General features: G+C 36.1%; 1 protein-coding gene across 1 annotated transcript; it reads right to left on the reverse strand.

Moving 5' to 3' along the window:
- Positions 1–250: 250 nt before the first annotated feature.
- Positions 251–8,199, reverse strand: LOC105446482 (lactosylceramide 1,3-N-acetyl-beta-D-glucosaminyltransferase A-like; the record flags this gene model as incomplete). Its single annotated transcript, XM_011683381.2, has 2 exons — positions 251–1,295; positions 8,183–8,199. Coding segments are annotated over 2 exons (774 nt in total), but the record flags the coding sequence as incomplete, so codon positions are not given.
- Positions 8,200–13,886: the final 5,687 nt, after the last annotated feature.

The raw sequence follows: 13,886 nt of genomic DNA on the forward strand, positions 1-13,886 counted from the left end.
ACCAAATTGACACATGTTCCTACTTCTTGGTTGTTGCTGTTATGAGTTTATGTTCATGGTTTTGTTATTAATATTATTATTGTACATATATGTTTTTTAGTAACTATTGTTTTTTAATATTTATTTATTTATTTATATATTTATTACTGATATGTATACAGGGTGGCAATTTGGTGGTCTTCCATGAGGCCCTGTTTGGTAATAATAAAAAATCAAATAACAGCATCAAAAACAAAATAGATAAATACACAAGCATATAAACAGGTAAAATACAAATTAATTGGTATCCCATTGAAATAACTGATCATTCAAGAATCATCCCTGATTATTTACAAGAAATAGGTGAATGAAATTTTCAAATTAAATACAATTTTTAAAAACGTTCATTTAATAATCTGATATAGCTGAACGCACGGGATACCAAAATTGTTATATACATATTTACATTCAATTGCTCTTTAACTAATACACTTAGATTGTTTAACATGGCCTCACGAAAGACCACCATTGTTAGTGATATCAGAAATAAATTAACTCTTTATAAGACGGGGCCGAGAGTTCTATTTTTCAAATCTTCTTCAAAACTTTTCCAAGCATTCTCCATTTTCTGCGGTGATAACTCAATCTTTAAAAAACCCTGCTTTTTCTTTTGCGGGTGGCGGTTTTTAAACCATTGAACGATTTCAACGATTCTGATGCTCAACTTGTCCAAGAGTATACCGCAATATACATCGTCAAACGGCGTCGTTGCTGGGATTTCTTTGGATATCAGATAGAGTTTTTCGACTACGTGATGTGACATAACATACCCAGGCCCTAATGGATATGGAGGGTACTTCTTAGCTGGGTAGAAGTTCTTTGGTATGTACCATTTACTCTCCACGTCACGAAACGGTTTAGCCCCTTCTACCTTAGATCCAAGCACGAATTGAAAGTGATCCTTTGGAGGTAAAGCGTCGAGGTCATTGACCAGGGTCACGATATCAACCATGACATCGTCATCCATTGACATCAAGAATTCACTGTTGTTGCAAAATTGCAAGGCCCATTTAAACCCCATGACCAGTTTGATGTTGAGATTGTAATAACCGTCGTGGAAGCCCACCTTCAGGATATCTCTGTGTCTTCGGGCCTCTTCCTGAATGTTTTTCCTCTCGTCTTGTGCTTTGGAATCTCCCACGATAAAAAGCAACCTTGTGGACACATTAAATTTCGCGGCCCCACTGATGTACGTCCGTCTGGCAGCATCCCTGCGTTCAGTATTACGTGGTGCTGATTTGATTAAGACAAGTAATGTGATATTCTCTTTTCGAGCGTTGCACTTATCGACAGGATTGATTAAAAAGTCATATATATCTAGCTCATCTCCTGGCACCCAGGATACATTTTTCTGCCATCCGCGCAACGGAACCGGAGTGGGTTTCTGTTCGGGTGGTGTTTGTGTCGTGACATTATATCTCACAGTGTTGACATTTCTTTTTGCCACATTTGAAAAATCAGCTCTTTGTAGTAGTAATCTTCCTTTGATGACTGTTTGTAATCCATAAGAAGTGGAGCAGTTATGGTACATGATAACACATGCAATAGCAATGCAGAACGCAAACATCATAAGCTGCACCTTTATATTTCTCATCGTGTTAACTGGTTAATTCCACTCATAAGAAGAGTACGGTCGATTAATATGCTGGGTAATTAGTGATAATTGTATTTTCAGAGAGATCCAGTCTTCATGTCTAACTGCGTTAACATGTTGGTCTATCACTGTTGTTAAATTGGTTACATTTGGTTGTTAATTACAATGATAAAACGTGGTTAAAATTGAAATAATGTCAATATTACCAATCAGTCACTCCAATTATACAAATTGTCCTCAGAAAACCGTTAAACAGATAAAGATACGATCCACCCCTATTATATTCGGTCACTGCAGCCACGCGATGAGTTGAACTGCTCTCCGCTCAGTTAGCGAACGTAGAAATAGTAGAGATATGAAAATTATTGTATTTTCAGAGAGAACCAGTCTTCATATCCAACTGCGTTAACATGTTGGTATATCTCTATTGTTAAATTGGTTTCATTTGGCAGTTGATCACAATAATAAAACGTGGTTAAAATTTGAAATACTGTCGATATTGCCAATCAGTCACTCCAATTATACAAATTGTCCTCAGAAAACCGTTAAACAGATAAAGATACGATCCACCCCTATTATACTCGGTCACTGCAGCCACGCGATGAGTTGAACTGCTCTCCGCTCAGTTAGCGAACGTAGAAATAGTAGAGATATGAATATTATTGACCCGAAACAAAATTGTAGCAATCTCCCGCGATCGATAGAGTCTGTTTTCCCTCAAAGCGCAATAGATGGAGATCAGTTTTCTAGTAGTTATGCATTCATGTGACTTATTTCATATCTTCTCAGAATTATATTGATTAACCTAAAGCCCATTTGATTGATAAGTAAAGTTCCCTGAAGGTATAAACCACTCATTACAGGTGTTACGAGTTCTTGCATTGATATTCTACACGTGCTCTGCGTACATTGGTTAATTTATGGGCACCAAGTCCCCTTCTTGAAATACTTCTAAATTTCATGCGTTCTGCAACATTTGCTCTTTAAATAAGAAGGACAAAATGTAATGTAAAATGAATACTAGGTAATTGACCGTGCCACATTTGCAAATGTGTATAAAAAGGGGTCAAGTGGTTGAGATCTGTCCTTTGGTCATGATAAAAAGGTTGCCCGAAGTTGACCCTCAATGAATGAACTATGTAGAATGTAGTGGTCTTACTAGTGGATACGTCACCGGACTGTGGATCACATGGTTCGTGGTTCGAGTCCCGCAGTGGCACATTATGTCCTTTACTTAATCTACATTCGCCACTCTCCACCCAGGTGATGTAAATGGGTAGTTATACAGGGTGGGGAAAACAACCATTCGAATGAAGATTGTATGTATTAAAGGTACTATTCCCATTTGCAGGCCAAAAAAAAAGAAACAAGATAATACTAATTTAGAACTTCCCTAAAAAAAAAAGGGGGGGGGGGCTTGAAAATCTGTTTCAGTGGGATAACAACGAATATTAGTTGTCGAATCGACTTATGAGATATAGAGCCAGTAAGTAATAGTCTGATTTTCAGACCATTGTACAGAATGGTTGTACGTTTTATGCTGCGCAAAGATTCAATCAGTTTAATTTCGGCCATTACAAGAAGTAGGTTATTGATCTAGACAAATGCTCATTAGTGGGGGCTGTAAGGGCTAAAGGTTTTTTTTTTGATGCAGATTATTCTAAAAGCACCAAATTTGGCCCAGAGGTAGATTATACCATACTTTTACGATTTTTGCCGGCCGCCAAGAAGTGCGTCCTCTGGGTATGCCATATTGGGCGAATCCAAAATGGTCGCCATCTGAGTTAAAGGTCAAGCATAGTTTTAAAAGGAAAAGCGCTTGTATGATAATAGTTTATATATTTATGGGGTTTGGGGTTTCAGAGAATCTGATTATGATGTTCTTTCTTCTTGGGGCTGCCATACTGGTCATATTGGTCAAATCCAAAATGGCCGCCATCTGATAGTTACAGGTCAAGTGTAGTTACGAAAGGAAATAGGCTAGTATGATAAAAAAAATATATATATATATATTTATGGGATTTCCTGGGCCAGAGAATCTGATTATGATATTATTCATTGATTTCAGATCTTCTCGGGTCATACTGGTAATATTGGTCAAATCTAAAATGGCTGTTTTGGAAAAATAATATGTAATATTTTATTTAATCTATTCCAAATAGAAATACAAATAGACCAGAAGATAATAGTTGTTGGTAAGGATATTGGAAACAAGAAATATTCACTTCTGAATATTATTTTAAATTATGCGCAATACGCAATTTATAAATGTTACGCTAAGAAGATTGTTAATGGTTCTGTTTACTACCCACATACTTTGTGTTTTTTTAATTCAAGTCGTTCCTAAGATTATTTTAAAGATATGAAGGTGTTAGCAAAGAAAATAATACTAAGTTGGAAGAATTGTTGAATGTACTTTAATCTTTAGCCTAAGTTATCACTCAATCATTGAGTTATTAATGTACAAATGTATTACTATTATGGAAATAAAAACCTCGCTGGAAGATAAAAGAAAAAAGATTATAAACCTTTAGTTCAGTCAGAAATCACATGACGTGTGCAAGAGTGTTCGACGCCCCCCCCCCCCCCCTCCCCCAAATATTGGCCAGCATGACAGCCCCAAGGAGACCTGTAATTGATACAAGCAACATCATAATCAGATTCTCTGACCCCGAAAACCCCCTTACTAAATAAACTGTTATCATACTATGTTCAAACTATACACTTGACCTGTAACAGGTGGCAACCATTTTGGATTTGATAATATGACCGGCATGACAGCCCCAAGTAGACCTCAAATTGGTAAAAGAACATGATAATCAGATTTTCTGACCCCGAAAACCATATACTGTTATCATTCTAGCTCATTTCCTTTAGAAACTACACATGACCTGTATAACTATCAGATGGCGGCCATTTTGGATTTGACCAATATGGCAGCCCCAAGGAGACCTCAAATATATGAAATAACATCATAATCAGATTCTCTGACCCCCCCCCCCCAAACCCCATTAACATATAAACTTTTATCATAATAGCCCATTGCCTTTCATACATTGATGGGAAAGCCATACAACAGGTGGCTGAATGCAAATACTTAGGAGTTGTAATTGATAACAAACTGAAGTGGGATAGTAATTCCTAGGTAGTAAACATGGGCAACCAGCGTATGTATTTTCTAAGACAGATTAAAGCATTACATGGGAAAAGTGAAACAATGTTCCTGTTCTACCAATGTGTCATATAGTCAGTCATCTGTTTCTGCTGTCGAGCCTGGTTTAACAGCCTCAGTGGGGAAAACAGAGCAAAGTTGAATAGGATAGTGAAACATGCCAGCAGAGTAATTGGGGTCTCTGTGAAAGAGCTGGAAGATGTTGCAGAAAGGGCATTACTGGCTAAGCTGCAATTGATTGTGAAGGATTCTAATCACCCTCTGCATAATGAAATGGTTTTTAATAGATCAGGAAGAATTAGGTTACCTAGAATAAGAACTAATAGTTTCGGCAGGTCCTTTCTCCCAAGTGCAATGAAAGTATTGAACAACAATTTCTGTAGATGAATGACCCTGTACATCCCCGAGTACGATCCCCTATTCTCTCATTCTATCTCTCTCTCTCTCTCTCTCTTTCTGTCTGTCTGTCTGTCTATCTCTCTCTTCAAATCCTGGAAGTACAGGGGGTGAAGATGGGTCGGCTTGTATAAGGTCAAGGGGGAGGGGTTATGATTGGGTGGTCGGCAGTTTGTAAGTGACATGTGGACACATCAATTCAATTCAATTTAACAATATTTTCAATATCTCACACTTCACTTTTCCTCCTTTTCCTTTCTTTCCTCTCTTTCCTTTTCTCCACTTTTCTTTCTTTCTTCTTTCTTCTTCTTTCCTTCTTGTCTCTCTTCTAGCCTCTTCAATCTGACATAAATTTTCTTCTTTCAACTGTACAGTGTATCTACCATCTAAATGTACATGTACTAGCATACAGTTGTATTTGTACTTCTTGGCATGCATAGCAGTGTTTCATATATGTAACAGTACTAAGCACAGGTGCAATATAAATAATGTCTATTACAAAGCAATGTTTTGAATGAAATTGTATATGCATCATCTCACACTGAACTGCTCCTCTCTTCCACTCTCTCTCTCTCTCTCTCTCTCTTTTCCTTTCCCTTCTTCCCTTTCTCTTTCCCTTTCTCTCTCGTTCTCTCTCTTTTCTTTCCTCTTTGCCATCCAGTATGATGTTCATTTTGTTTATGTCTGCTACCCAAAATAAACAGTTTTTATCTGGAATTTTTAACAATTGATGAATAATGGATTTTAGATCTTTGCTGTGACTTGTTCTATTTATTTGTTATATGACATTGATTGTTATCATGTACATTATCTGCTATTTATTTAAGTTAGTATTGTCTGTTAAGAGCCAGGGGAGTACAAATAATCAAATAATTCCCCTGGCTCTCAACAGAAAGGTTAAATTATATTACATTGTTATGTTATTTATGTTATTTGTAGTTACTGTCTATGATATGTTAATGTATTGCTATATTTTATACGAATGTGAGCCGTAAGACGGTTTTTATGCCTTCATTTTATTTTGTGCATGACAATAAAGAAATTCAAATCAATTCATTCAAATTCAAAAAAATAACTACACTTGACCTTTTTTATAAATGTAATGCTTCCTGGGAGAAATGTCAATAGTTTGAACATATTTCAATTACAGATCGATCAATCGATCTTTTTTACTGGGTGTAAGCCACAAATATGTTCAAACTATACACTTGACCTGTAACACAGATGGCGGCCATTTTGGATTTGACCAATATGACCAGTATGGCAGCCCCAAGGAGACCTCAAATCAGTGAAAGAACATTATAATCAGATTCTCTGACCCCCGAAACCTATTAATATATAAACCTTTATTATACAAGCGCTTTCCCTTTTGGAACTACGCTTGACCTTTAACTCAGATGGCGGCTATTGGATCTGCCCAATATGGCAGTCCCAGAGAGCGCCCTTCTTGGCGTCCGGCAGAAATCGTAATAGTATGGTATAATCTACCTCTGGGCCAAATTTGCTGCTTTTAGAAGAATCTGCACCAAAATATCCCCAACAGCCCCCACTATTAGAGGTACTATGTCCCATTTGCAGGCTAAAAAGATGAAAAGGTTTAATTCAAACAGCATTTGAAAGATAATACTAATTTAGAACTTTCCCCCAAGAAAGGGGGCTTGAAAATGTCTTTAAGTGGGAAAATAACGAATATTAGTTGTCGAATCGACTTATGAGCTATAGAGCCAATAAGTAATAGTCTGATTTTCAGACCATTGTACAGAATGGTTGTACGTTTTATGCTGCGCAAAGATTCAATCAGTTAATTTCGGCCATTACAAGAAGTAGGTTATTGATCTAGACAAATGCTCATGTACCCTTTACAGCTCATTTGCCAAAGAAGACAGTCTAGCAAGGGTTTCCTCAGAAATTGAAAGAAAATTGAATTCTCAAACTCATTTTGCGTGATTTGATGCATACTTTCTAGTAATATTTGACTAAAAATCATTGACTAGATTCCAATGTTTCTTTTCCTGAAAGGGGAATATCTTATGTCACTATTACAAAGACTTGGACAAATATTTGCTATACAAGTTTTATTTTTGTAATTATTATGTTAAATGATTCCATGGAGTATCTTGATAACAACAGTTAGGTTTAATATAAGTTACTACATGTATCTGTCTTGTTATTCATTATCACAAACATAACGTTTTAGTACACTGTTTTGGTATATGTTAGGATATTTGTTTCATCACTTTCGTCAAATATTGAGTGTACATCCATTGTGACACTGTGTAAAACAAAACAAAAAAGGTAACTTGTAAATCATGGCTGTAATTTTTAAAATGAAACTATATAAAAATATCATATCAAGTATTAATAGAATGGATGTATGTGAGAAATAAGTGACCATCTAGATATTGAATATTATGATAACTCTAACAAATCTCACAATAATATACAAGGTACGAATCTATCTTTTTTCTTTTAGTCTTCATGGAAAAGGTAATAATGCCATTAAAAGTGTTTCCTCGTGTGTTTTTTTGTTATTAAAGTGCAATTTCGAGAAGAAATTTTGATTGAAATGTTGACACGATCCCTGATGTGTACTCACTTTTGTAAGCGACAATACAGAAAACGTGTGATTTGCTTTGCTATTAATAGCCTTCAAACAACAAAGGGTTCCCATCCAGATGTCTGTATCACCGGGTATTTGGGTGTTTTTTACTATTCAACGTGTGAAGATGTGGGCGGTTATTATATTGGTTGCATATGGTGATATGACGCAAACCCTCAGATAGTCTGGAGGGCTTGGGAGGGGATAACAGGAGGGGTTGGCGGTATCGAGAGGGTGGCTGGAGGGGGTGGTAAGGGGAGGGGTCGATAAGGGGTATAGTGCTTTGGTAAATTACTATTATTAAAAATTAATATTGTATGTTAAGCAAATATTAATCGACTACGAGGGTAATGGTGCAAACTATCATCGCCGAGGTGATGATAGTTTGTATCCATTGCCCGAGTAAAGGAGGTTAATATTTGTTTTATATCCCACATTGGCAATAAGGTCTATTTAAAGTGAATTTTACACAATAATAAGAACTGATTCTGCAGACAGTTTAGCTTCAGCTAGATTTTACAAAGCGCAACATGCATAGATGTGTAATACAGTCGATGCGCGCTCATTTGAAATTGACATTGACTTTGATATTTCGCGTAACCTACTTTGCTATGCGTATTCAATGGGCAAGGGTGGGCAAGTACTATCTCAGGTAGATAGTACTTGTCTATACCTTTTTCGTGCTCTGTACAGTCGCAATGCAAACAACTATACATGAGGGATATAAAAATAAATATGAAACTTTTGCTTTTGAACCCCATGGAAGAACAGGACCATATTCTAAATGGTCCTGAAATGGGCTATCCAAATGTTGGTCTATAAGTAACTTACCTTCTTATTATTTGAAGAAAAAACGATATGTATTTGTTAAAAACTTGCATGTATATATGGATTTCGGAAACAAAATCAAACAAACAGCCTTTGACTCTGTTACAAATTCAGCATCAATAAACATGAAATGATCTTTGTGATTATTCTCAACAGACTGGAACGATGGATCATTATTAAATGGATTAAAGATGGTGAGTTACTAACTTTGCGATGGTGATATAAAGAGCAATTATGTTATGAAAAAAAAAGTTATATAGGAATAAAACGCCATCTTTACCATTATTTCATGTTTGCCTTCTTTTTTTTTTTGTTCGGGAAGAAGGAAGGGAAATGTATGAATTAAACCGCTCAGTTAACCTTTATTAAAATAATTGTGTTGGTTTTTACATATTATCATAAAGCAGTCTTGAAAAATTAAAACTCCAAAATTTGGGACTGAAATTCAAATCGCAAAGGCTTTAAATGTAATATTAAAGTTAACTTTTCTATTGTTTTATTGACCTTTAATGACCTTCAATGAACTCGAATAAACTTTCCGATTCTTTTTGCCAAGCTTTCTTTAAAATATCACTTCCGGTTTATTTTTCAAAATATTTTCATAGATTTGGTATCACAGGATAAAGCAATGGCCATGCTTTCCATTTTTGGCATGCTGCCCTCTCTAGGCTAGTCTATATAGGCACAGGTAAAATGCATTGCCTCAATCTTCACTGGATGTTAGTGTGTATATTTGAATGCGTGAAATGTGCCTTTTGTATTTCTTTGCTTTTATCAATTCATGATTTTCAGGAAAATGCCTTTACTTTTTAAAGGATAATTTGTGAACAATCGGTCTGATTGAGATGATTTTTGTGTGCTAATTGATGAATGTTTTATCTCTTGAACAAGATGTGAAGATGGGATAACTACGATTATTTTCTCAGTAATTGATTCATGAATACGTAATTAGGTCTTGCATGCCTTTGGCTATTAAACAAATTATTACAAATAAAGAAAGATAAAAAACTTCTTGAAAAAATAACTCATGCATTTTAGTATTAACACTTACACATACACACCAAAAATCATCAAAATTCAGTGATTGGTAAGAGAAGTAGGCTTAATCAAATTATTTCTCATGTATTTCATTATGATGTCAGATAACATGTTTCAATTTGTTTTGTACTGGTGCTTATATTATTCCTGATCTACTACCCTTCGCAATGTAGGCCGATATACTTTTAATGGTCTACAACCAAGATTTAGAGAGTTACATTCAGAAAACTAGAGTTCCGTCATTTTATTGGAGGAAATCCCTACTCGGACCCTTTTCACGGTCAACACCAAAATTATTGCCAACACCATCGATTGAAAGGCCACGACCAACGAAAGGAAGCTGTGAAACTCATTATCGACCTTATTTGAGGAGCAATACTGAATAAAAGTGAACACTGAAATGACTTGGTTAATATTTGAGTCAGAGAAAAAGAAAGAGCGCCATCATTGATTGATAATTCGAACAACAGAAAAGCCAAGCGACAATAAACTTTTGAGATTGGACAGACTTAAAGATGAAGTTGAGTTCTGGTCATGCGATTGCATTGTGAAAGAAACGGTGTGGAACCGACCAGAAAAGGTTGATCATCTAGCATATAAGAATTTGTGTGTATTGCAAGGTTCTGGAATCATCAAAATGATAAGAAATTTGGCCAAGTCTTAGTAAAGTTACAAACACTGTACACAGAAAGACGTATATGGGACTACACGAACACGTGGCGTAAAAAGCCGCCCCCCCCCCGATTTTTACAATGTTACATTCATATTTAGAATATGAAGGCATTTGAAGAGCCATGCTTTTTAGGGAACATGTCTTATCTGATGTTCTTCCACACTTGCATAATAAGAATGAGTAATGCTCACAACTTATTTTTCATCTCTTCCCAGAACTCAACCTTCTCTTTAAAACAACAATACCAAGTTTTACGACGTCGGGCCACCGTTAAAAAATACGACCTACACTGTAGCTCATAAAGTTGGAATATTTTTGTTTTACCCCAATTTATGGAATTATTCTAAAAATAATTTAAAAATAATAGATTTAGATGATAGTATACTGTCATTCTCAGATTTTATTGAATAATAATTTGACAATGTATACTACTATCTAGATCTATTATTTTAAATTATTTTTAAAATAATTCCATGAATTGGGGTAAAACAAAAAAATATTCCAACTTTATGAGCGACAGTGTATAATTAACCACGTCAAAAGTCCCATATAGATCAATACATCAACTTAAACTGCCCTAGAAATTAACAGAGTCCAACAGCAAGCATATAGGCCTAAACGAACATCTGGTACGGCGAATTCACTGTACCTACCTTATGCATATTCATGATTAATTTGCATGTTTTCAGATACAATTTTGTATCATGAGCAGTCAAGCAAATGTGACATCGCACATCATTTCCGGGACATTTGTTTTAGTCAATCACTGTGTATTGATGGATAAGTTTTTTTATTTTTTAAACTCATTCATGATATTATCATAAATCTACCAAATATGTCTCTTAGCTTTAATATGTTGTAGCTGAGACCTTACTCTCCAAATGGAACATCATACTTTTTTTATTTATCCGAGAATGAATGGTGGTGAGAAATTCGTGATTTTAAAATCTATCTTTATGGTTTATACTTGAACGTGTGATATGAACGGAGGGTGGGATTTTTTTCTCATTGACTCTGTGTTATCATGTGATCGGCCGCGTAGTGTAGCAAATCTCTTAATGAGCTTGCAAGTAGGCGTGTTATATGAGTGGAGTTTGGGATTTAAAAACAGACCAAGAAGTTACACTGAGCTTGTACATGTGTGGATCAAAGATCACTTAATTGGTCTCCATGACGTATTCAATGTCTACATTATCGTCACGCCTCTTCCATCCCTACTCTGGGACCTGTTTAATAAAACTTGATATCAATAACAAGTTGCAAGCTACTGTTATAAGCTACTGAAACCATGGTTTGTGATTGGCTAAGAGCAAATTTGTCACAGAAATTTATCAGTTGTCATAGATAAAAAAAAAATTATGAAACGGGCCCCTGATGTCTCCGATATTTTATAATTTTGTAGCTGAGACTTTACTCTACAAACTTACTACGATAAAATGTTTGATCAGAAGTCGAGGTCGTCGTTAGAATTCCGATTGAAGATGAAAACTACAAAACCTACCATTATGGTTTCTACTTGTACGTGCTATCTCCCATCGAGTTTATGTAATATTCCCATCACGAATACAGGTTTATATTCTTAGTCAAGGACATGTGCCATTAGCTATGTATTACTCAAATCACATGTTTACATATTCTAGCTTTTGTTAGTTACATTTTGAATAGCGACATGAGTTGTTCAAGTCCAGACTAACTTTATCTTCCAGTATCATGGTATGAGTGAGTGTGGACGCATCGTGTGTACAGTGTGTTACACCGGGCATGGTGGATCAGTGGTTAGAGCGCCCGCCTCATGAACGGGAGGTCGTGGGTTCGAACCCCGGCCGAGTCACACCAAAGACTTATAACAATGGGACCTTCTGCCTTCTAGCTAGGCGCTCAGCATATAAGATTGGAGAAGGGTAGTAGTAACATATTATGTTATGCAGGGCCCGCTGGAAGAGCAGTTTCATAACTGACTGAAGTGGCTACCCTGGGTAAATAAAACGTTATTATTATTATTATTATTATTATTATTATTATTATTATTATTATTATTATTATTATTATTATTATATGGCTGTGTGAGCAGTTACTGTATAAACCCTAAAACTCTGTTAGTAGGGACTTTTAGATTGAGTGGACGAGAACACGACGGAAGCCGACTAATCATGCCTGTCAACGTACTTAACTGCCCATGTTGACTACAATTAGAAATCTTTTAGATTGCACTGGACGATATACATGCATGCAAGAAGTAACACTATGAACATCACGGACAAAGAAAGAGGACAAAATATACAGTTCCTCATTCTACCCTCAACAAAAGAACATCCCTTCACTGCTATTATGTAAAAATGTGTAGAACAGGTGAATATGCATGTGACACCTGTTCTACACATTTTTACATAATAGCGGGGAAGGGATGTTCCTTTGTCTACCTGAGGAACTGTATATTTTATGCGCACGCGGCATATTAGTACCTTGAGCATGTAAAGGCGCTATATAAATACCAATATGTATGTATGTATGTACTAGATTTAGGAAAATCAAGGTTGACGCATTCTCGATCGCCGACTGAGACGACGTAACGCATGCGCAGTGCCTTAAAATGACGTCACACGTTCCAGTCAAAGCTAACGACGTGCAAATCTAAAAGTCCCTAGTGTGGAAAGAGTGCACGGCAAGCACGTCTCTTGTCATTAATGGCTGCAAAGTTATTTGTGACAAGAAATTATTGTACGTGACGGACGATAGACGTACGGGCAAGTGGACGGATGAGCTAATTATGCAACCGATACTTCACAGCCAAACTGGGGTCAAATCATACATCTATTCATCTGAGCTATGTCATGAAGTATATATATTCCCTTCATTGTTAATGTGCAAGCTGCCTTATTCTCATCATGTTGCGTACATTATTCCAAGTGCAGCCAAATTTGTGTCAAGGACGCTTTCCTGGAACAATCATGGTCACAGGTGGGCGAGACACAATCCGGCAATTGCCTTGTTTCGATTATGTTCAATTCAATTAACTTCAAAGCGTGTATGCTTTCTGTTTGTATGTAAACAAGACAAAATTAAGCCTGCCTTAAATCATCCTGTTTAAACATGTTGCACGCGAGCGAATAACCTTTTGTTTTCTTGAAATCGACGTTATTTCTTCAGTATTTTTGGATAAAACCTTTTTTAATTGTATGTCTTGTGGCACGCCGGTAAAAATATGTTGAATTAAATGATTAGATTTGAGGTTGCAGATTGACCAGGCCGGGAAGGAATATCCTCCTTGCCCGTTTATAGTGGGAAAATGTTGCATTTTTAAGAGAGAGAGAGAGAGACACACAAATAATACTTATTATGTCATTTTCCCTGTATATTTTTTGTCTTTACTCCATTTCTTGTTCTTTTCTGCCGTGCACCATATCAAGGACGCAGGTCTGACAAATCATAATTGTAAATAACTTTTCATCCAAAGCTACCATGTGTACCTCAGTGACACATATTTCTTGCTGTCATGCCAGTAACAGCAGCCAAATTGGAGAGACCAGTAGCAACAATATTACAAAAC

Source organism: Strongylocentrotus purpuratus, unplaced genomic scaffold (assembly GCF_000002235.5).
Source record: "Strongylocentrotus purpuratus isolate Spur 01 unplaced genomic scaffold, Spur_5.0 spur5_scaffold_1, whole genome shotgun sequence".
In the NCBI taxonomy this organism is placed as follows: Eukaryota; Metazoa; Echinodermata; class Echinoidea; order Camarodonta; family Strongylocentrotidae; genus Strongylocentrotus; species Strongylocentrotus purpuratus.